Source organism: Anabrus simplex, chromosome 1 (genome assembly GCF_040414725.1).
Source record: "Anabrus simplex isolate iqAnaSimp1 chromosome 1, ASM4041472v1, whole genome shotgun sequence".
In the NCBI taxonomy this organism is placed as follows: domain Eukaryota; kingdom Metazoa; phylum Arthropoda; class Insecta; order Orthoptera; family Tettigoniidae; genus Anabrus; species Anabrus simplex.
The window spans coordinates 381,999,646-382,021,374 of record NC_090265.1 but is presented as its reverse complement, the minus strand read 5'-3'; the positions used below and the strand labels follow the sequence as shown (position 1 = coordinate 382,021,374).

The following is a 21,729-nucleotide window of genomic DNA, read 5'->3' as shown; positions in this document are numbered from 1 at the left end:
CGCGCGGCTGTGAGCTTGCATCCGGGAGATAGTGGGTTCAAACCCTACTGTCGGCAGCCCTGAAGATGGTTTTCCGTGGTTTCCCGTTTTCACACCAGGAAAATGCTGGGGCTGTACATTAATTAAGGCCACGGTCGCTTCCTTCCTAATCCTAGGCCTTTCCTATCGCATAGTCGCCATAAGACATATCTGTGTCGGTGTGACGTAAAGGAAATAGCAAAAAAAAAAAAAAAGCAAAAGCAAAAATTCTGTCTGTACTGCATGCAAAAATAAGAATAATGCAAATGACTACATCATCAACATCAAATGAGTTAATTTTCTATTGTTACCAAAAGTTAGTAACAAAACTACTGGGAAAACGTTTTTTCATTATCTTGATTGTGAATAAGGAAATGCTCAAATAGGTCACAGCATATCACTACCCAGAAATAACCCTGATTGACAGTAACGTAGATGGGAACTATTTAGCAGGTCCTCAAATCCCTCACAGAGCCATAATTATCCCCGTTGCAAATCAAATAATTTAATAAGTTGATGGCGTGAAGATAATGTGGCAAAACTTACTCCTTTTTCTTCGTAGGAAATAACTATCATAGAAAACACTGATTCCAATCAACACTATGAAGATATTTTTCATTATAAAGCTTTAAGGTACACGATAGTTTTTTGTTTGATTACCTGGCGCGTAAACAAACAAAGTTGATGGTTTTCCAACACGGGAACAGGCAACATACAATTAGCCATGCGAGAAACATGGGTTTTCAAGATTAATGCCGCAAACACTCAATGACTGCCCCTGGGATTTATTTATGGTCATAGCAAAAGCGAGCCGCACTCGAAACTGCAGTTGTTTAAATTCAATTGGTATGTCAGTCGGAATCATAGGGATGCGTGGTATCAAAACGTCTTCTCCTTTATGCTTTCCCGTTAGAATAGTTGAAAAGAAAGCAATATGGAGAGATAAGTCTGTTTGTTATATGTTACCTTGAAAGTTGACATGAAATTGTCCTGAAGTACATTTGTTGTCCCAAATTAAGTCATTTGAAAGTAGTTGTTATATTCTTGGATATTTGTAAGGAAATGTATTGAATCTGTTGCTGTTCCTGAAACCAATGAGTACAATGGATTTGGTGGTGGAATCAATGGCACTAATTTCAATTTGCCATTTGAGCAACACAATCCAGCCGCTTCATTTTTGTATTTCAATGCCTTACAGTTTTGACAAACTGAGTTCATATATCCAATAGCAATGCATTGGTAGGCACTGAAGTCAATTGAAACATGGTAACTGAAAGCAGCTCGATTCAAACTTGGGAGATTATTAACTGAACGACGCGCTGCATGGGTTTGTGATATCCAAATCCTTTCAGTTTCATTTCGCTCTTCACGTTGTTGAGCAGTCCGATTAGACTGAAAATTAGCTTGGCTTGTAGCATGTTTTATAGGCCGCGTCTTATAGGTGGGATGAGTCTTGAAATGAGTATACTGTATATGGAAGCACACACAAAATAAACAAATCAACCAAAGAAATCGATGAACTTGTTTGTTGAGAAGCGAAGATTTAAAAACAATCAGGGTAGACAAAGGTCTCCAACTTTATAACAAAACATGACACTGAATACGACTATCTGAAGAGCGTACGCGCAAAACCAAAACCCAAGGAGGCATTCTTCTTGTCACAAACTGAGAACTAAGCAAGATAAGAACTTGGAGTTTATTTTAAAAATAACTTCCATATCTGAAGACCATTTGCCTCACTTTGACCCCCCATGCAAATTCAATAGCAAAGAAGTTGGCCAGCGACTGACTTTTTCGTGCCTGCACATAAAAATCTCTGAACATGACAGAAAAGAAACACATATAGTGCATGTTATCATTTAAATTTAAAAACAAACTTATCTACATCGAGCTGAAATGTTCCTTTACCAGCAGTGAAAAAATGACAAATATAGTGAACATAAAATAGGAGTTATGATAAGTTCTAAGCAATGAAGATTTTGCATTTGAGGTAACATTCCATTATATTAACATTTTCACACTCAGTTATTTTGTAAACCTTTCTTTTGTTAATGGCATCAAATGCGGCTTGAAATTTTGTACATAATCCGATATTCACCCATTTTAACCGATAACATTGAGATTTACGGACATTTGGCAAACGCGCTAGATTAGAGGAGGACAGCGCTAAGCGCAAATGTCGGAGAAGGAAAGAGAGATGAACAGTTTGTATGGAAAAAGAGAAATGGGATTTTTACGTTTTTCCTGGCATTTTTTGTCAATTTTTCTCTTCGTAAAATCCTTACTCAGACTTCGACGAATATTTGTAAAAAAGAATTAGCTGAATTGGTCCAGCCGTTCCCGAGTTTTGTGCTTAGCAACACATTTAGTGATTCATTTTTATTTATATAGATGTGCGACATGAGTGACAAGCCCTGAGAATTATAATTCTCGATAATTATAGTAGTTTCTTTTATGCATCGCATATTTCCTTGATCATTTGTAATAGTTACGAAATGTCGGATCAAACAAATACATTCAATAATATTTATATTTGTGCTACTATCTAGCAGAAGTATACTTACACTAAACCTGCAGCTTTGTGAAGGGTGCAGGTATATCTAGGTGGGAATGAAGGAAAATATGGTAGCAAAAGATTTTAGAGCCCCCCATGAAGAAAAGAATATACACTATAATTCCAAACATAACAAATAGTTTCTATGTACTTAAGCAAATACACCAATGATATAAATATCTAATGAAGTCGCTCACACTGATAGCATGAGTAACTAAAGCCAGTTTCTGATAACCCGTACGAAGAACGGGTACTTCTGCTAGTATATTATAAAGTCATTTGAAATATTCCAAATATACTTTTAAATGTGGCATACGCCACTGGACAGCAGCTTGATGAATGTATCAATACTAATGAATGGCATTTTGAACATTTCATGTGGGATGCTGGTTTTTTCTTTTTCTGTGTGCTTTCCATGATTGATTTATTATATAGAGTTGTAGAAAATGAGTTTTGGAAATAAAGCATTTCTACACCCATGTCCAAATAACATATTTTCTTCTTCTGTGTGTGTTTCATAAAACATGTTTCACTATTAGCTAATATAATTAGTTAGTTTTATGAAACAGGGCCCATACTTATTGTTCCACCCTGTATAGGGTTACCAGATTAAAAATATTTAAAAAAGGAAGGAATAGCCTACATTATGTTTGTGACAGACTTGCCAGGGATAAAATCGTAATTAACACTACACAAAAAAAAAAAAAAAAAAAAAAAAAGACAATGATGTTTGCAAATTATATGTTGGTCACTTAATTCATTACTAAGTGTATGTTGGGTATTCAGCCCAAAGGCTGGTTGGATCCTTATCAGGTCCACCATTAGCTGTCATAGATGGACTAGGTGTCACTGAAGAAGCTTACTAGGGAAATGAGTGAGGTAGTTTCCCATTGCTTTCCTCACTGAGCCAGAAGTTGCTATTGCATATCGGTCTGCCAAGCCCACTGAAATGCGTGCACCAACTGACTCTATGAGTGACATTTTCACACCTTTCATAGCAGGGACTGTCTGCATAAGAAATGGCATTACTAGCATCGCTCATACCTCAGCCACTTTCATATTGTCAAAGCCAAGGATAAGAGTGAGGCAGGTCAATGAAAGTAACAAATTTATTCTAGCCCATTCCGGAAGACATAGTGCACTGTAAACACTACATCTTGCCAGCAAAGACAAATTACTAAGTGTACTAGTATATTTTGATGATATTCTGGCACTTTGTTAACATTTTGAGATCTTTGCTTACAAATTTATAAAAAATCTTGACAGTTCATATTATCACAATTCACTGTCACTTGACATTTAGCTTTAGTTACATTCACAGAACATATAAAGGGTCTCTCATATAAAGTAAGACTGAATGCACGATTTTTGTACTCTGTGCTACGGCAGCTGCCTCAGCCGAACTTATGTTGCGCGTAGCCGCTCAGAATCTTATATAAAATCTTACCTTATAAAAGATGCTGGAAATGTTGTCCTCCCGGGGTTATACAGGCATTCGTAATGTTTTCTTTCAGTTCCTACAATGTGTGAGGATTTGTTTGATATACTTTTTCTTTCAGTTTACCCCACAGGTAAAAAACACACACTGTTAGATCTGGAGAACGAGGGGAATATAGACCAACACTGATCATAATGTCTGCAAACACTTCCAAGATTGTAAGAAGGAAATCTTCTACTGTATGAGCAGGGGCTGGATCTTGTTGAATCCACCCATGTGATTTTTTCTTCTTCCATTAACTGATGGAAGAACGGCATCAAAATGTCATCTTGGTGCCTCTCTGCATTTACTGTCATCTCGAAACGAAAATGTAGGCCCAATCATTTGTCTTGCACTAACAGCACACCAAACAGCAATCTTCCTATCATAATGAGGGACTTTGTAAACACCATTAGGATTTTCTGCACACCAGTAGCGAGAGTTACGATTGTTCACATGACCATTAGGATGAAATATACAAAAGTACGGTGTTACAATGTTAACAGCTGAGATTCAGACTGACAACTGATGCTTGTCAGGTTGAACACATGCAGGCTGCTTGCAAGGTCAAGGCCTGTGTGCACACCTCCCATACTGGAGCTTAAATATCAGAGAGTAAATACGGCACTTCGACAGTCTTAGTTTATACAAGAGACCCCGTATTTCTTATTTTTCATTAATGAAAGAATTCTTTCCATGAATGCATTAGATCCAGCATCCTGATGAAAAGCATACCATTTTACTTATGATTGGAACATCAGTTTCAGGTACTGAAGTGAAAAGATTAACCTACTTCAAAAATTTGAATAGAATCTGTGAATGAAAATGAAATGAGTTAATTGACCAAGTGGGGATTATCAGAAGGGTGATTTTCTTATAATTAAATTATATTTGTGCATAGCAACCTTCTCATGTAAATAAATAAGGTATAAACCAAACATTACCTATAAAATATTATTCTTACTGTTAAACACTTAAAGAAAAAATATCAGGTACTGATGTCTGAATTGTATTAAATTTAGCTGATGAAGTTGTTTGCCATTACCAAGCTTTGTTTCTCTCCAAATCTTAACTAAATTAAAATACATTAGTTACAAAATACATACAATGGGGCACTGGAGCTGCAGGTGGCATTGGAGAATGAGTCTTCCTGTGTTGCAGACTAGAGTAAGGTGAACTACGTTGACTTCTCAATGGGCTGCTGGTGGCATAGCGATCACAGGGTGTCAATGGCGCAGGTAGTGCTGGGTGGTGTGAAGGTGCTGAATACACACTCTGAGGGAGTATCCATGTTCCATCTATAACCGATTGAAAATTTGATTGTTTCAGAATATCCTTAATCGGTCTCCATAGATCAATGAAATATATATTATTGTCATGTAGCACTGTGTATACAATGTATATATGAAGAATACAAGACCAAATTAGTATGTGGAGTAAAATAATTCAGGTTTGGGAAATGAAAATTAGTAAAAAGGAAAGCAAGACAGTTGTAGTAACAAGAAATGAGAGGCACAGAAGAGGGTATGTGAAAGTGAATTGCCAGGCATTGGAGGTATTAAAGAAGTTTGAATACTTAGTATGTGAAATATTAGAAGACAGGAAGAAAACCCCATGATATCAGTATCAGAGTGCAATTAGCAAGGGGGCTCTTTCAGAGCATAAGAGGATTGGTGTGGAATAATGATATGCCTTTGGAATGTGAAGAAACCCTTTACAAAAGCTACATTTTACTAATCCTGATATATAGAGAGGAAAAATGAGTGACCACAAAGGCCCAGGAAAACAAAATATAAGCAAGCAAAATGAAGTTCATGCAAAGTATGCAGGGAAAAACAAGAAGGGATGATGTAAGGAATGCAGATGTAAGAGAGAGGCTCAGTATAAAGTCTCGATGAAAGGATAGAACAGCCACGTTTGAAATGGTTTGGGCACCTGCAGAGAATGGAGGAAAGAAGAACACCAAGACAAGTGTTTAAAATGAAATTAAAAGGCACAAGACCCAATGTTGATCCAGAGAAAGGTGATTGGAGCAGGTTAAGGCAGATCGGGGAAGAAGAGTGAGAGATGTGGAAGAGATGTTTGAATGAGAATGGTGGAAGGAAAGAAGCAGACGTAAGTCACTGATCCATAACATGACCCAAACATAATTGTAAAGGGAAGGAGGAAGAAGATATAGCACACAGCCCAAGAGGAGAGTAGAAGAAATCAAATCAAATTAAGTTCTCTGAAGAACTAATTCATTCATATAATTCTCTTCCAGGAGAAAATTATTTCTTTCAGACAATTTTCAATCTATTTCACTACCATAAACTGGGGTGACCATCAGAGTGACTTAATGAAAGGCAGAGTTTTGCAAGCCTCCAGTTGTCCTCTATTATACAGTGAGAGTATCTAAACTAATAACCAGTCACAAGTGTTCTTCCTATCTGTGAGTGCAACAGTCATTGCTGTGAATTGATGAAGTTCATAAGTGGTGATGCGACTACACAACTTCTTCTTGTTATTTTTCTTATTCTTAGCAACATTAATTTAGGAATGCCAATTTGCACGACTATATGCATCTTCAGTTTGAAGGCCAGCAATCTTTAAGTCAGCATTCAGCGTGTCTTTCTAGCACTGTCTTGGTTTACAATGAGAATGTCAACCATAGACTTAAAGATGGTGGGAAACGCTGACTACAGTGTTCTGTGAAACGCTGACTACATGTCCATACCACTGGAATCTTCTCTTCTCCATCATCTCTGTAAAGGATACAATGCACATTTGCCATTGTAGTGGGTCGTTGGGTAGATGGTTGAGCTGGGTGACTCCCAGTAACCAGTGAGCCATGTGCATCTCCGTCATGTGAAGACGGCACTCAGCAGAGTTCGTGGCTGGCCGGCATTAAGTTACGTATAATGCGTTGGGCAAATCATTGTCCGATAGAATTTTGGACTTCAGTTGAATTGGCAGAGCCTCCATGGCTTAATTTTAAATTGTTCGAAAACAAATCAGTATTATACATAGTAAAGTTTGACTTTATGACGTTCAATCTTATCTGAATATAGATAGGATTATGAAAGTTGTGCACATTTAAATGAAAATGAAGTTAGTTTTCAGAAGCTAAATTAAATTCTAGGGCCCTAGAATTTTTAATACCTCGAAGGAATTTGTTTCCTGGTAGAATTTTATATATTTTATGTGTTATATATTTTTCAAGTGCAAGAATGCAAAAAAAAGGAGGAGGGCAGAAAAATCAAATTATAAGCATTTGAGTTATAGAAATTTGACTGTATGTTCACATTACTATAACTCCATTTAATTGTTCAAAAATTTGTATGGAGACTGGAAAGCTCTTGGTGCTTGGGTATCACTCTCTGGATCCCAAAATCATGGGTTAAATCATTGAAGAGAGGGTGTTTGAAGGGTGGGGAAAAAGCCAATTTGGTATTTCATATCATACAACGTTGGCATATAAAATAGCTCTGGTGATATATGTGGTATTCACTTAGCAAAACTAATCTAAACTCAACCAATAGGGCACTATTAATAAGGTTGTGGATTGTGGGGTGAAACATGATGCCCATTAATCTAGATTGCGGGTTTATTGTATACAAGAATAGAACAAGATTAACGCAAAGAGTACATCACAGCAAGTCAAGTAAAAAATGAAATGGCGTATGGCTTTTAGTGCTGGGAGTGTCCGAGGACATGTTCGGCTCACCAGGTGCAGGTCTTTTGATTGGATGCCCGTAGGCGAACTGCATGTCATGATGAGGATGAAATTATGAAGATGGCACATACACCCAGCCCCCGTGCCAGTGAAATTAACCAATGGTGGTTAAAATTCCCGACCCTGCCGGGAATCGAACCCGGGACCCCTGTGACCAAAGGCCAACATGCTAACCATTTAGCCATGGAGCTGGACAGCAGGTCAAGTAAGCACCGCGAACTGAACTGTACAAATATGGCCGCACATAGTCAAGGACAAAACATCGAATAACACCAGAGGGTAGCACAAGAATGCGGCTCAATTTGAATCATACATAACACCCCCTCTCAAAGTGATGTACTTTAAAAATTCTTTAGGTATACTCTGGAACTTCTACCCAAAACTCTTAGTCAACAATGCCATTAAGGAAGGCGGTGGAGATGTCAAATTGCCGCACATGCATCCCATGCTGTACTGCATGAGTCATACCTAAACGAATGGAACTGAGTCTCGCCATAATCCATCCCAGGATGTTGAGAAAATCCCCTTGCAACAATCCTAGCTTTCCATTCAGTTATAGAGCCATGAGTGCCATATTTGTTTCTCAATACTATCTGACTCCCAGCCGTTGAACAATTCTTCAGACGCTCCACCAAGTCTCAGGTATCATTCTTCAGTATTGAGGAAAACTTTTCGGCCACCGCCTGCATCCACTTTTCTTCATTGGAACCAGAGATAGTGGATTTAATGGGAACTTCCACTATGCAGGTGACATTTGGATGATCTTCAGCTTCCTCTTCAGTGACCTGGTGCTTCATTGGTCAGCTCAGTTTTCCCTGGCCTGCGCTTCATCGACATTGCAACTTTAACAGGAAGTGGATCCACATTGAAGCCCAAGAAATCTGATTTGTCCTCTGAATCTGTCAAGTTCGGTTATATATCAACCTTGCTGAACTTGAATGATGATAGAGTCATCCCTGTTCACCACAATATCAAGTGTTTCTACTGTTGACACATGTTCTTCTGCTCTCTCGTCAACAGCCTCGACGATACCTGTCATCTGTTCTGGGTGGAAATATTGATAACGACAACCATCCACCTTTGGAAGTTTTGTCAGGAACTGGACGTCATGTGAAATCTCCACTGAACGTTCCTCAGGGATTCATATTCTGAAGGCCTTGGAACCCACAGCAAACCCAGGAACACATTCTTTCGCGCATGTGGATCAAACTTGCCTGTGCTCTTGGTTCCATTTAAACAGCAGACCAATGAACCAAATTCCTGAAAGTTTCCTACGTCTGGTTTATCTCCCATCCATGCTTTGAAGGGGGGTATTTTCATCCAAAGTATCTGTTGGCAGCAAATTCTGATTTAATTCGCAGTTGACATTGTTTCTACCTACAATGAAGGTGGAAGTCCAGACTGGATCAGTAGACAATGAGCCATTTCAACCAGGTGTGGTTTTTCCACTCGGCTATGCCATTCTGCTCAGGGTTGTTTGGGACCGTCAATCGACGTTTAATTCCGGAGCTCTTCAATAAGTCGTCAAACTGCTTGTTGACATACTCCATTCCATTATCGGATTGCAGGAACTTTATCTTCTTGTCGAAGTGCATTTCAATCATGGTTTTGAAGGCCTGGAATTCATCAAGTACTTAGCACTTCTTTTGTAGAAAACGAACTTCACTCCAACGTGTAGAGTCATCGATGAATGTAACAAAGTATTTGGCATGACCATTTGATTCGACCTTCATGGGCCCATTAGATCTTGTATGAGTTCACCAGGAGCAAACTTCCTTCGAGATGATTTAGGAAATGGTTGATGTGTCATTTTCCCCTGAAAGCAAATCTCACATTCGATGACAGAGTTAACGTCACTATTTTCAAGTCCTTGTACTTTGTGATTTCTCATTGCTTCTTGAAGATTTTGACATTCAGATGGGTCTTGTGCCAGTCCATCAAAGATTTTCTGTCTTCACAGATTGCCAGAGAAACTTTCTGAGACTCGATCACATGTGAATCACTCACAAAATATAGTCCGCCAACCCGATCCACGTGCAAAACTACATTGCCGTCCTTTCTGTTGATAACTTCAGCTTTGTGTTCATAGAATGTCACACGATGACCCTTGTCAACAATAAGTCCCTCCACGCCCACCCCACCAAATTCTGGCAAAAACTCAATAGCCTACTCAGGACTCAATCCACCCCCAAATACCCAATAATCCATTATGGCATAGCTCCAGCTAACACCAAGGAGAAACAGGAAATTTTGGCCCTCCATTTCTCCCACCACTTCAATACCCATCTCGACTCCAACTTTGACAACACTGATACCCCTCTATATCTTTCCTTAGCCTCCTTCCCCCACTCACCCCCTCACACAACCACACCCTCTCTCACAATCTTGTTGAGACCCCCATCACACCTACCGAAATCCAATCAGTCCTGTCCAAATTACGTAACACAGCCCCCGGACCCGACAAAACCTGCTACCTCCACATTCAACATGCCCCGCTATCCCTCCTTACCCTACTCGTTGACCTCTACACCTTCATTCTTCGCACAGGATTCTATCCCACTTCCTGGAAACATACCACAATGCTCCTGTTCCCTAAATCTGATAAACACCCTACCAAACTCAATTCCTACCATCCCATAACCCTGATCGCAGTCCTAGCCAAAATCCTGGTCTTCCGCCTCCACCTCCACCTGCAATCCAACCATCTCTTAACCCCCCCCCCCTCCCTTACAATTCAATTTCTGGCCCAAAATTTCCACCCAAGACCAACTCCTCTGTCTCATCCAAACCACATCCAATAACTTTAACTGCACTCGTCTCATGCTCCTAATCACCTTCGACTTCCAACTAGCCTTGGACTCTGTCTGGCACCCTGCACTCCTCTTTAAATTAAGGTTCTTCACCTTCCCCATCTCCTACATCCATCTGATATCCTCATACCTAACCAACCGCACTATCCAGAGATCCATAAACAACCAGCTCTCCCCACCCTTTCCTCTCACTCTAGGATTCTCCCAGGGATATCCCTCTCCCCGTTACTCTTTATCCTCTTCGTAGCAGATATCCCTCAACCCTCTGCTCCCACCCAACTACAGTTTTCAGATGATACAGCAATCCTCTCCCCCCACCATACAAAGTACAAACCATCTATCATCAACTGAAACATCCAAATTTACCTCGACACCTTCCTCTCCTGGTGTCACCAGTGGCACCTGAAACTAAATCCTGATAAGACCCAAGCCATCCTCTTCTGCCGCAACCGCGGTAAATTCAGCACCACCCGCAATCCCGACCACCTCGTCCTCTATGTTCGGGACACCCGCATCCACATCCAATGCCCTAAAATACCTCAGCATCCTTTTTGACCAGCATCTAACCTTCTGTCCCCACTTCCAACACCTCAAATCCAAGACGGCTAAGGCAGCCATAGTCAAATCCAACCCTAACCTCTGCTGCCCCCTTTCTATAGAACGACGCACCGTATGCCACACTCTCTGGCTCCCATGCCTATCATCTCACATCATTGTATATACTGTATACATGTAATTATAACAATCTAGTTGGTGCCATATTGTAAATAGTCCAATTACAACATTGTTCTACTTTATATTGTAAAACTCCTATCATCTCATCTCATTGTATATACTGTATTCATGTAATTATAACTTTCTAGTTGGTATCACATTGTAAATAGTCCCATTACAACAGTTGTTCTACTTATATAATGTAAAATTCCTATCACCCCTTCTCATTGTACACACCATATTCATGTAATTATAACTATCTAGTTGGTGTCATATTGTAAACAGCCCCAATTCAACATTTGTTCTACATGTATATGGGAAAATTCTTATCTCAGTTCATTGTACAGTATATACCATCATTTGAAGAATACACCTGTTGCAAACTGTAATCGTAAATTGTAAATGACCAGCCAAATTGGCCATGCAGTTAGAGGCGCAGGGCAATGAGCTTGCATCCGGGAGATAGTGGGTCGAATCCCACTGTCGGCAGCCTCAAAGATGTTTTTCCATGGTTTCCCATTTTCACACCAGGCAAATGTTGGGGCTGTACCTTAATTAAGGCCACATCTGCTTCCTTTCAACTCCTAGACCTTTCCTATCTCATCGTCGCCATAAGACCTATCTGTGTGGAGCGATGTCAAGCCACTAGCAAAAAAAAAAAAAAGTAAATGAAACGTTTGTAAAATTCTGAAGCAATTGTAAAAGACCCAAGATGGTAATAAAGCACACATCAATCATCATCAGTGTTCTGCCATATGGCAGGTCTTCGCATAGCAGCTCTCCACACAATCCTGTCTCTTGCCACCCTCTTTGTTTCCTCATACTTGTATTCTATCCTGATACTGTCCAGTATCTGATATCTTCTCTGTCCTCTTTGTCTTTTTCCATTTACCATTCCTTCTATAGCATCTACAAACAAGCAATCTCTCCTCATCCAATGACCAATCCAACTGTGCTTTCTCTTCTTGATTACTTTTAATATATTTCTCTCTTCCCCAACTCTTCTCAAGACTTCTTCATTATTTACTTTTTCTATCCATTGTATACTTTCCATTCTCCTCCAAATACATATCTCAAATGCTTCCAGTCTTCTTTCATCCTCTTTTCTCATTGTCCATGTCTCAGCTCCATACAGTGCCACGCTCCATACAAAGCACTTCATGAATCGCTTCCTCAAGTCTCTATCCATGCCTCCACAAAAAAAGTCTGCTCTTCTTATTAAATGCTTCCTTCACAATTGCAATACGAGTTTTCACCTCTCGACTGCACCTCATGTCCTCTGTTATTACACTTCCCAAGTATTTGAAAGCATCCACCTGTTCTATTATTTCCTGTCGTATCTTTATGGTTGTCTTCACTTTTCTTTTGCTTATCACCATACATTTTGTCTTTTTCTTATTAATTCTCATTCCAAATTCTTCACAGACAGCATTTAGATCTGTTAGCATCGCCATAATAGCTCGTTCACTCTCTGCCAGTAGGACCATGTCATCAGCAAATCAAATACATTCTATTCTCCTACCACCAACTTTCACTCCTCTTTTTTCATTCATGCATTTCTGGATAATCTCTTCCAAATACATGTTAAAAAGTATGGGGGAGAAACAGCAGCCTTGTCTTAGCTCCCCTTCCAATTGTCGTTTTCTCTGTCATCTCATTCCCTATGTACACTCTTCTCTTCTGCTGTAGATGCAGATTAATCAGCCTTCTCTCCTTCCAGTTGACTCCATTCCTGCTTAGAATGTTCATTAACTTTTTCCACTGTACTCTGTCAAAAGCTTTTTCCAGGTCAATGAACACAGCATATATTTCTCTTCCTCTTTCAATGTATATCTCACCTAATGTTCATAATAGTCTAATTGCATACCTTGTTCCTTTACCTCTCATGAAGCCATACTGTTCCTCAGAGATACAGTTGTCTAGCCTTCCATGAAATCTTCTGTTCAGAACTCTCAGTAATACTTTGGCTGCATATGTGATCAGACTTATGGTTCTAAAATCTTCACAATTCTTTGCATTCTTTTTCTTTTCAATTGGTACCATTTTTTTTTTTGCTAGGTGCTTTACGTCGCACCGACACAGATAGGTCTTATGGCGACGACAATTGGTACCATTACTGCTGTAAGGAAATCATCTGACAATTTGCCACTTTCATATATCTTATTACAGAGATACGTTAGCTCTTTCACTCCTTTATTTCCAAGACTCTTAAAAAGCTCTAATGGTAATCCATCAGTCCCACTTGCTTTGTGATTAATTTCTTTCAGAGTTTTTCTACCTCCCCTTCCAAAATGCTGTATCCTTTTTCATCTTCTATTATTCTTGTCTCATCTTCTATTTCTATATAATTTGTTCTTTGATCGTAGTCATATAGGCACTCTACATACTCTTTCCACCTTTCCCTTACTTCTTCAGGTTTATACACCAATGTGCCATCATTTCTTTCTATTTCCATACTGGTCCTGCTTTTCTTCCCTTCAAATACCAGTTCTGAAGCTAATTTATACATCATTTCATATTTCCCTTCCTTTTCTAGTTTCCCTATTTCCTCACATCTCTCTTTCATCCATGTCTTCCTTCCTTGATCTGTTTCTCTCCTTTACATTCATTTCCCTTCCTTTGATTTCCTCACGTCTCTCTTTCATCCATGTTTTCCTTGCTTGATCTATTTCTCTCCTTAATTCATTGTTCAGTTTTCTGTACATTCATTTCCCTTCCCCTGATCTTACATTCTTCCATTTCCTTCTTTCCTCCATTTTGCTCAGGATGGACCCATTCCTTCCTTATTCTTGCAGATGTCCTTTCCCCAACTACCTCTTCTGCAGAATCTGTGAGGTTTTCTCTCATCTTCTTCCATGTCTCATTTGCACTTTCTTCATTAGAACCTCTATTCCATTTTGACATAAATATGTTTTCCAGCTCCTTGTCTTTACCTTTTTCCTTTAGAATTACTAGGTAAACATTTTCTCTTGGTTTACCCTTTCTCACTTTTTTTCAACTGCATGTACAAATCTCCCACCACCAAGTTTTGGTCTGATCTATATCTGCTCCAGGATATGCTTTTTCATTCTTTAGACAGTTTTTGTACTGGATCTGTATCATGATATAATCAATTTGATTACCTCTCACCATTCAAGCTGGATGTCTATGTATAATGTCGTCTCTTGTGATATTCGAACGAAGTGTTCCCAATCACAAGTGAGTTTTCTTTGCAGAAATTAACTAACATTTCACACCTGTTGTTCCTTGTACCCAGTCCAAATTTTCCAACTATTTCTTCTTTTCTTCCTTCACAAACCACTGCATTACAATCCCCCATTATAATAATGCAGGCACTTCTCTTCTCCTTTACCATAAGTTCTTCAATCTTTTCATAGTAATCTTCTACTTCCTCATCCTTGTGTTGGCTTGTTGGCATGTAAACTTGTATTTGAACAACATCCTTCTTGTCACCCTTTAATCTAATCATCATCAATCTATCATCTATGTAGTCCACCTTCAATACTTTGTTCTTCAGCCGTTTTCCTATCACACAGCCAGAGGAAAAAATCCCGCCCACCTCCTTCACAATGCCAAACCACCCTAGCGCATCCCCTTAATCAATTAAAACACCAACCCTGCCAAATCTCCTGGTCAGAGAGAAAGTGTTACCTTCTAGGTGATCTGCCTCTTCCCTTCAGAGAGGGGAATGAAAACATTTCTTGATGATGATGTATGTGTAGAAGCAGTAGAGGCAAAAAAGAACATTGGTAGTTTGCACCCTATGGCACTAGGGTGCCTTTTCAATGAAAAATAGATTTCAGATGTGAAAGAGATTCATGGGAAAGGGCAAAATAGGATTCAGGTCACCTTTCGCAGCAGGAAAGCTGCAAATAATTTTCTGTCTCGCCCAATACTACCTGACAAAAAGCTAAAAGCACTTATTCCTTCCTCTAGAGTGAAGAGAATTGGGGTCATTTGAGGTGTTCATTCTTCTGTTATTGAAGCAGAAATACTTCAGTATATTGAGTCGCCTTTCCCTGTCATAGCTCTTAAACAATTGAACAGAAAGGCTTCCACCAATGATCAAGTAGATTATGTCCCTATAGGTTCAGTTAAGATCATTTTTCAAAGTCAACAACTACCAAAATAAGTGTCTATATTTAATATAATTTTGGAAGTTGAGGCCTTTGTTTTTTCACCACTATTATGTAAGAGATGCCAACGTTATGGCCGTGTGGCTAGAAATTGCAGAGCTCGTGAACCACATTGTGGGAAATGTGCATTGCCTCATGATACAATAGATTGTTTTCAACAATTTTTCAAATTTCAAGTTCAGTCACTACTGATCTGCATTTAGGGCAGTCGTCCAGGTGGCAGATTCCCTATCTGTTGTTTTCCTAGCCTTTTCTTAAATGATTGCAAAGAAATTGGAAATTTATCGAACATCTCCCTTGGTAAGTTATTCCAATCCCTAACTCCCCTTCCTATAAACAAATATTTGCCCCAATTTGTCCTCTTGAATTCCAACTTCATATTGTGATCTTTCCTACTTTCAAAGACACCACTCAAACTTATTCGTCTACTGATGTTATTCCATGCCATCTCTCCCCTGACAGCTCAGAATATACCACTTAATCGAGCAGCTCGTCTCCTTTCTCCCAATTCTTCCCAGCCCAAACTTTGCAACATTTTTGTAACGCCAACTCTTTTGTCCGAAATCACCCAGAACAAATCGAGCTGCTTTTCTTTGGATTTTTTCCAGTTTTTGAATCAAGTAATCCTGGTGAGGGTCCCATACACTGGAACCATACTCTAGTTGGGGTCTTACCAGAGACTTACATGCCCTCTCCTTTACATCCTTACTATAACCTCTAAATACCCTCATAACCATGTGCAGAGATCTGAACCCTTTATTTACAATTATATTTATGTGGTTACCCCAATGAAGATCTTTCCTTATATTAACACCTAGGTACTTACAATGATCCCCAAAAGGAACTTTCACCCCATCAACACAGTAATTAAAACTGAAAGGACTTTTTCTATTTGTGAAACTCATAACCTGATTTTTTACCCTGTTTATCAACATACCATTGCCTGCTGTCCATCTCACAACATTTTCGAGGTCACGTTGCAGTTGCTCACAATCTTGTAAGTTATTTATTACTCTGTACAGAATAACATCATCTGCAAAAAGCCTTATCTCTGATTCCATTTCTTTACACATATCATTGATATATATATAAGAAAACATAAAGGTCCAATAATACTGCCTTGAGGAATTCCCTTCTTATTACAAGGACAGATAAAGCTTTGCCTACTCTAATTCTCTGAGTTCTATTTTCTAAACACATAGCTAACCATTCAGTCACCCTTTTGTCAAGTCCATTTGCACTCATTTTTGCCAGTAGTCTCCCATGTTCTACCCTATCAAATGCCTTAGATAGGTCAATCACGATGCAGTCCATTTGACCACCTGAATGCAGGATATCTGCTATATCTTGCTGGTATCCTAAAAGTTGAGCTTCAGTGGAATAACCTTTCCTAAATGCAAACTGTGTTATTAATTTTGCAAATATGTCTTAATATTATCAGAAAGAATGCTTTCCCAAAGCTTACATGCAATGCATGTCAAACTGACTGGCCTGTAATTTTGAGCTTTATGTCTATCACCCTTTCCTTTATACACATCACCCTTTCCTTTATACACATCACCCTTTCCTTTATACACAGGGGCTACTATAGCAACTCTCCACTCATTTGATAAAGCTGCTTCATGCAAACAATAATCAAGTAAGTACCGGTACTTCAGATATGGTACTATATCCCAACACATTGTCTTTAGTATATCCCCCAAAACCTTATCAATTCCAGATGTTTTTCTAGTTTTCAAATTTGTATCGTACTGTAAATGTCATTGTTGTCATAGATAAATTATAAAACTTCTTTAGTATTAGTCACCTCCCTTATCTGGACGTTATTCTTGTAACCAACAATCTTTACATACTGCTGACTGAATACTTTTGTAGATCCTCACTTACACACTCCCCTTGTTCATTAATGATTCCTGGAATGGCCTTTTTGGAACCTGTTTCTGCCTTAAAGTACCTATACATACTATTCCATTTTTCACTAAAATTTGTATGACTGGCTATTATGCTTGCCATCCTTCTTTCTATCCTTAGCTGACTTCTTTGATAGATTCAATTTCTTAGCAAGTTCCTCCAATTTCTCCTTGCTTCCACAGCCATTAACTCTATTTCTTTCCAACCTGCACCTCCTTCTTAGTCTCTTTGCTTCTATGTTATAATATAGTGGATATTTACCATTCCTTACCACCTTTAAATGTACAAACCTATTTTCACATTCCTCAACAATTGCTTTAAACCATCCCATCCCAGAGTCTGCATACATTGTGCAGGTAATCATCTGTCTAGGGCAGCAAGCTGTTCAGAACACCAAAAGCAAAAAGAGATCCAGTAAAGAATGAGTACCGTACTGAAAATAAATCATTCTCTGGGATACTTCAGTCTGATGCACTTATAAAGCAGGTTTATCATTCCTTAAATGTTCAGCAACAATTTCCTCTCGTACTTTGTAGTTCTTCTAGCCAAGTGGAAGAAAGTTCTAGTAGGAAAAGGAAATTTACAGCAATCATAACCAGTCCTCCATGTCAACCAACAAAACCAGGATATGGCAGGCAGGCATATCAGAACATCTTAGCAACACCCAAAATACATAGGACCAATTTTAACAGCTCAATGGTTAATACATGCACCATTCTACTATGGAATTAACTGCGTTACCTTTTGTAAGAACTCTAGAGCAGGAAGCTCAGGGGAGGGGTGGTAATACTACAGATGTACCACTGAGTATCAATCTTGCACACTCTGTTAGTCAAAGTAAGAAGGTAAACCCGCAACTTCACGAATGTTCCAAGAAATTTGAGCTTTTTATGGAACAGCTTTGGCATAATAGCCAATGGACCCATTTACTTAAGACTCTACATAGTGATATTAGGTCACTCATTTGAGGTAGAAGCATGAGAATTCTACAGTGGAATTGTAGGAGTATTTTAGGTAAGAGACACAAATTTATAGGACTAATAAACCTGTTTGATCCACAGATAATTCTCATAAGTGAAATATGATTGAAATCATACTTTATATTTATATTTTTATATTTCATTTGAAAGATTTATCAATCATATGGGCAGATGGTACATGCATTTTAATTCATAATTCCCTAACTTACCACCCTGTACAATTAGTGCACATTATACCTGGCACTCAGATGACGGCTGTAGAAATTAATGGATTATATATAGCGTCTATTTACTGTCTGCCTTGGATAAAAGTAACTATCAACAATGGGATTCTCTTTTTTGCCCAATTTTCTCAATTAGCACTTATTGGCGGATATTTCTACGCCCATAACACTATATGTTGCCTTCGCTGGCAGGACCTAGTGTTTACAGTACACTGTGTCTTCTGGCATGGGCTAGAGCAATTTTGTTACGTTCATTGATCTGTCTCTGTCTTATCCTTGGCTTTGACAATATGAAAGTGACTGAGGTATGAGTGATGCTAATAATGCCATTCCTTCTGCAGTCAGTCCCTGCTATGAATGGTGTGAAAATGTTGCTCATAGGGTCGGTTGGTGCGTGCATTTCAGTGGGCCTGGCAGACTGATGGCTTGGTGAGGAAAGTAATGGGAAACTGCTGCACTCCTCATTTCCCCAGTATGCCTCTTCAGTGATGCCTAGGCCATCTATGACAGCTGATGGCAGAGCTGTTGAGGATCCAACCAGCCTTAGCGCTGAAGACTGAACATACATACAACACTATACGGGATGGTGAAGTATGTTGCCCAAAAGATAATAATATCAGAAAGATTATTTTTCAACATAATCTCTCTTTACTCAATGATGGGTCACCAACAAGACTTCCTGCCCCTAATGTAAAAAAAAAAGTGCAGTTGATCTAACTGTTTGTACAGTAGATATCTATATATATAAAAATAAGAGTTTTGTCTGTACATTGCTCAGAATTTGAAAAGAATGGTATTTCTGTATCGGTCATATCCACAGTAATAAGGAAATGCACTTTTTATTTTTCCATAATTTCTGTCTGTCTTGTCTATCTGTATGTATGTACAAGCATCACTGGAAAACGGCTAAAGAGAATTTAATTAAAATCGGTATGCAAAGTCAGGAAATAAGTTGCTACAATCTAAGCCATAAATAATTTTATTCACGCTGACAGAAACGGTAGTTTAGGGGAAGGCCTAAAATTTACTTTTCAAATATTTCTGTTATTAGTGGTCTTATCTTAATAAAAATTGCTATGCAAAGTCTGGAAATAAGTTGGTACAATCTAGGCTATCAATAATTTTATTAACGCTGAGTGAAATGGTAGTTTAGGGGAAAGCCTAAAATTTAAGTCTTAAATATTTACGTTATTAGTGGTCCTATAGCATTGAAAAGTGGTATAAAAAGTAAGAGAATGAGCCACTACAATCTAGGCTATAAATAATTTTATTCACGCTGAATGAGATGGCAGTTTAAGGGAAGGCCTAAAATTTAATTCTCAAATATTTATGTTATTAGTGGTCATATCAATAAATACTACATAACCAAAATGATATAGAATTAAATTTTCAACCATTTATGTCTTATACATTTTTACCATACTGGCTATGATAACACAAAAATTCATGAATTTCTGTTTATGTTGTTATGGCCACATCGACGTCGAGCCATGAGAAAATGGGTCAACAGAATTTAATGAAAATTGGTATATAGAGTCGGGGAAATAAGAAACTACAATCTAAGCCATAAACAATTTTATTCACCCGGGATGAAATTGTAGTTTAGGGGAAGACGCCTAAAATTTCATTTTTAAATACCTATGTTTTTGGTCCTATCAAAAAGTACTACATAACAAAAGTTACATATAATACAATTTCCGATCATTTACGTTTTATTCAGTTTTACCATACCGACTATGATAAGAGTGGTATTTTAGAGTCGGAAGAAAACTAAATGTGAAGGCCTACAATATCGAAAGCGCATAACATTGATCAACAACAACATTACATTGACCATTGTTTGTTATGATGTTGTTTGTCTCTTATGCTGCCTCTCAACTCCGATAGATGGGATTACTGCTGCGTACCGAGTATAATAGCCTGACTGAATATTGGCGGGAAATAGCGGGGGAGTTAGAAAACTTTCTTCTTTAGAATGCCATTCTTCTGGTTCATACATTTTCTGAGACAGCTGGTATGTAACACACTGGTTCTTCATAGTATTCCAGTTATTCGATCCCTATTCTGACGCACTGCTTTGAATGAGCAGTGTGCATACTTAAGGCAGAGGCTGACGTAGTAGTAGTAGTAGTAGTATTAGTACCTGGTCTAGAATAACAATTTAGACCTATTCCAAATTATAGCACCACAATTCACAAAATAACTCAAAATTCAACCCTGAAAAGCGCTGTTTCTTAAGAAAAGCTTCTTCGTCTTAACTTTTATTAAATTCTACATTCATTTTATTCCAAATTATCAGTGAAGAGGGGATATCTCCTCTGGCTTGGAGGAAAAAATTTGCCTCCAAGTCAGATAGATTTCTCTGCTGCCAGTGTAGAGAATTGCTATTTTCCTACTCATCGGGTACTCCTAGGAAACAGATTAGTAAAAGGGCATAGTTTTTGCTCTGGGAGTCGCCACTATTCGACCCTCTCCCCGCCGAAAAAAGATGAAAGTGTTCACGAATCACGGCTGTCTGCGGCTTGGTTATTCCAGCTCTGGAACTTTGGACTGTTAGATCAGCAGTGTACTGTAGTCCTGTTCGTTAAAAGTGAGAAAATGTGTGGTTTTTCATTTGATAGAGTATTTCATATGAAAGTATTGCTTATAATAGCACCATTCCTACTGACGTCATTGTAAATGTGTGTTCATTTCAGTTGGGAAAACCACTAAGACAGTCTTTCTGCGGATGTAAAAAGGCAGGTGGCGAGTGAGTGTCTACCATTATAATGAAAACTCCTCAATCTGATTATGACTGATGGTATGCAAGCGGGTCTACCATTACAGTGAAAATTCCCTAACCAGTCTTCATATGAGAAAATATGTATGGTGACTTCCCCGTTGCGTTTCTAGGGTAACGTTAAGACTATGCAATTTAATACAATCTTGCTCACAGCCTTTACACTAGAATTCTGTAGTGAAGCACGGGTACATTAGCTAGTCTCTATATATATGAAAGAACATGTACTGACTGACTGACTGACTGACTGACTGATTCATCATCGCTGAGCCAAAACTACTGGATATATCGAAATGAAATTTTGAGGACACATTTATATCACAATGTAGGTGCTCACTAAGGGAGAATTTTTGGATATTCCGTCGCTAATGGGGTGAAAAGGGGGGGAATTTTTAAAATGAGTGTATCCAT

At 38.6% G+C, this 21,729-nt stretch overlaps 1 protein-coding gene across 4 annotated transcripts in view; it reads right to left on the bottom strand.

Annotated features, from left to right (window-relative positions):
• byn (brachyenteron) overlaps positions 1-21,729 on the bottom strand; it is a 132,808-nt gene that overhangs the window by 5,588 nt on the left and 105,491 nt on the right. For 3 of the 4 annotated variants that reach the window (XM_067143194.2, XM_067143219.2, XM_067143202.2), the window contains one exon: positions 5,156-5,347. The exons of the other annotated variant lie outside the window; for it this stretch is intronic. In XM_067143194.2, coding sequence (XP_066999295.1) covers positions 5,156-5,347 — 192 coding nt within the window. The remainder of the gene's footprint in view (positions 1-5,155; positions 5,348-21,729) is intronic. 4 annotated transcript variants of the gene reach the window in all.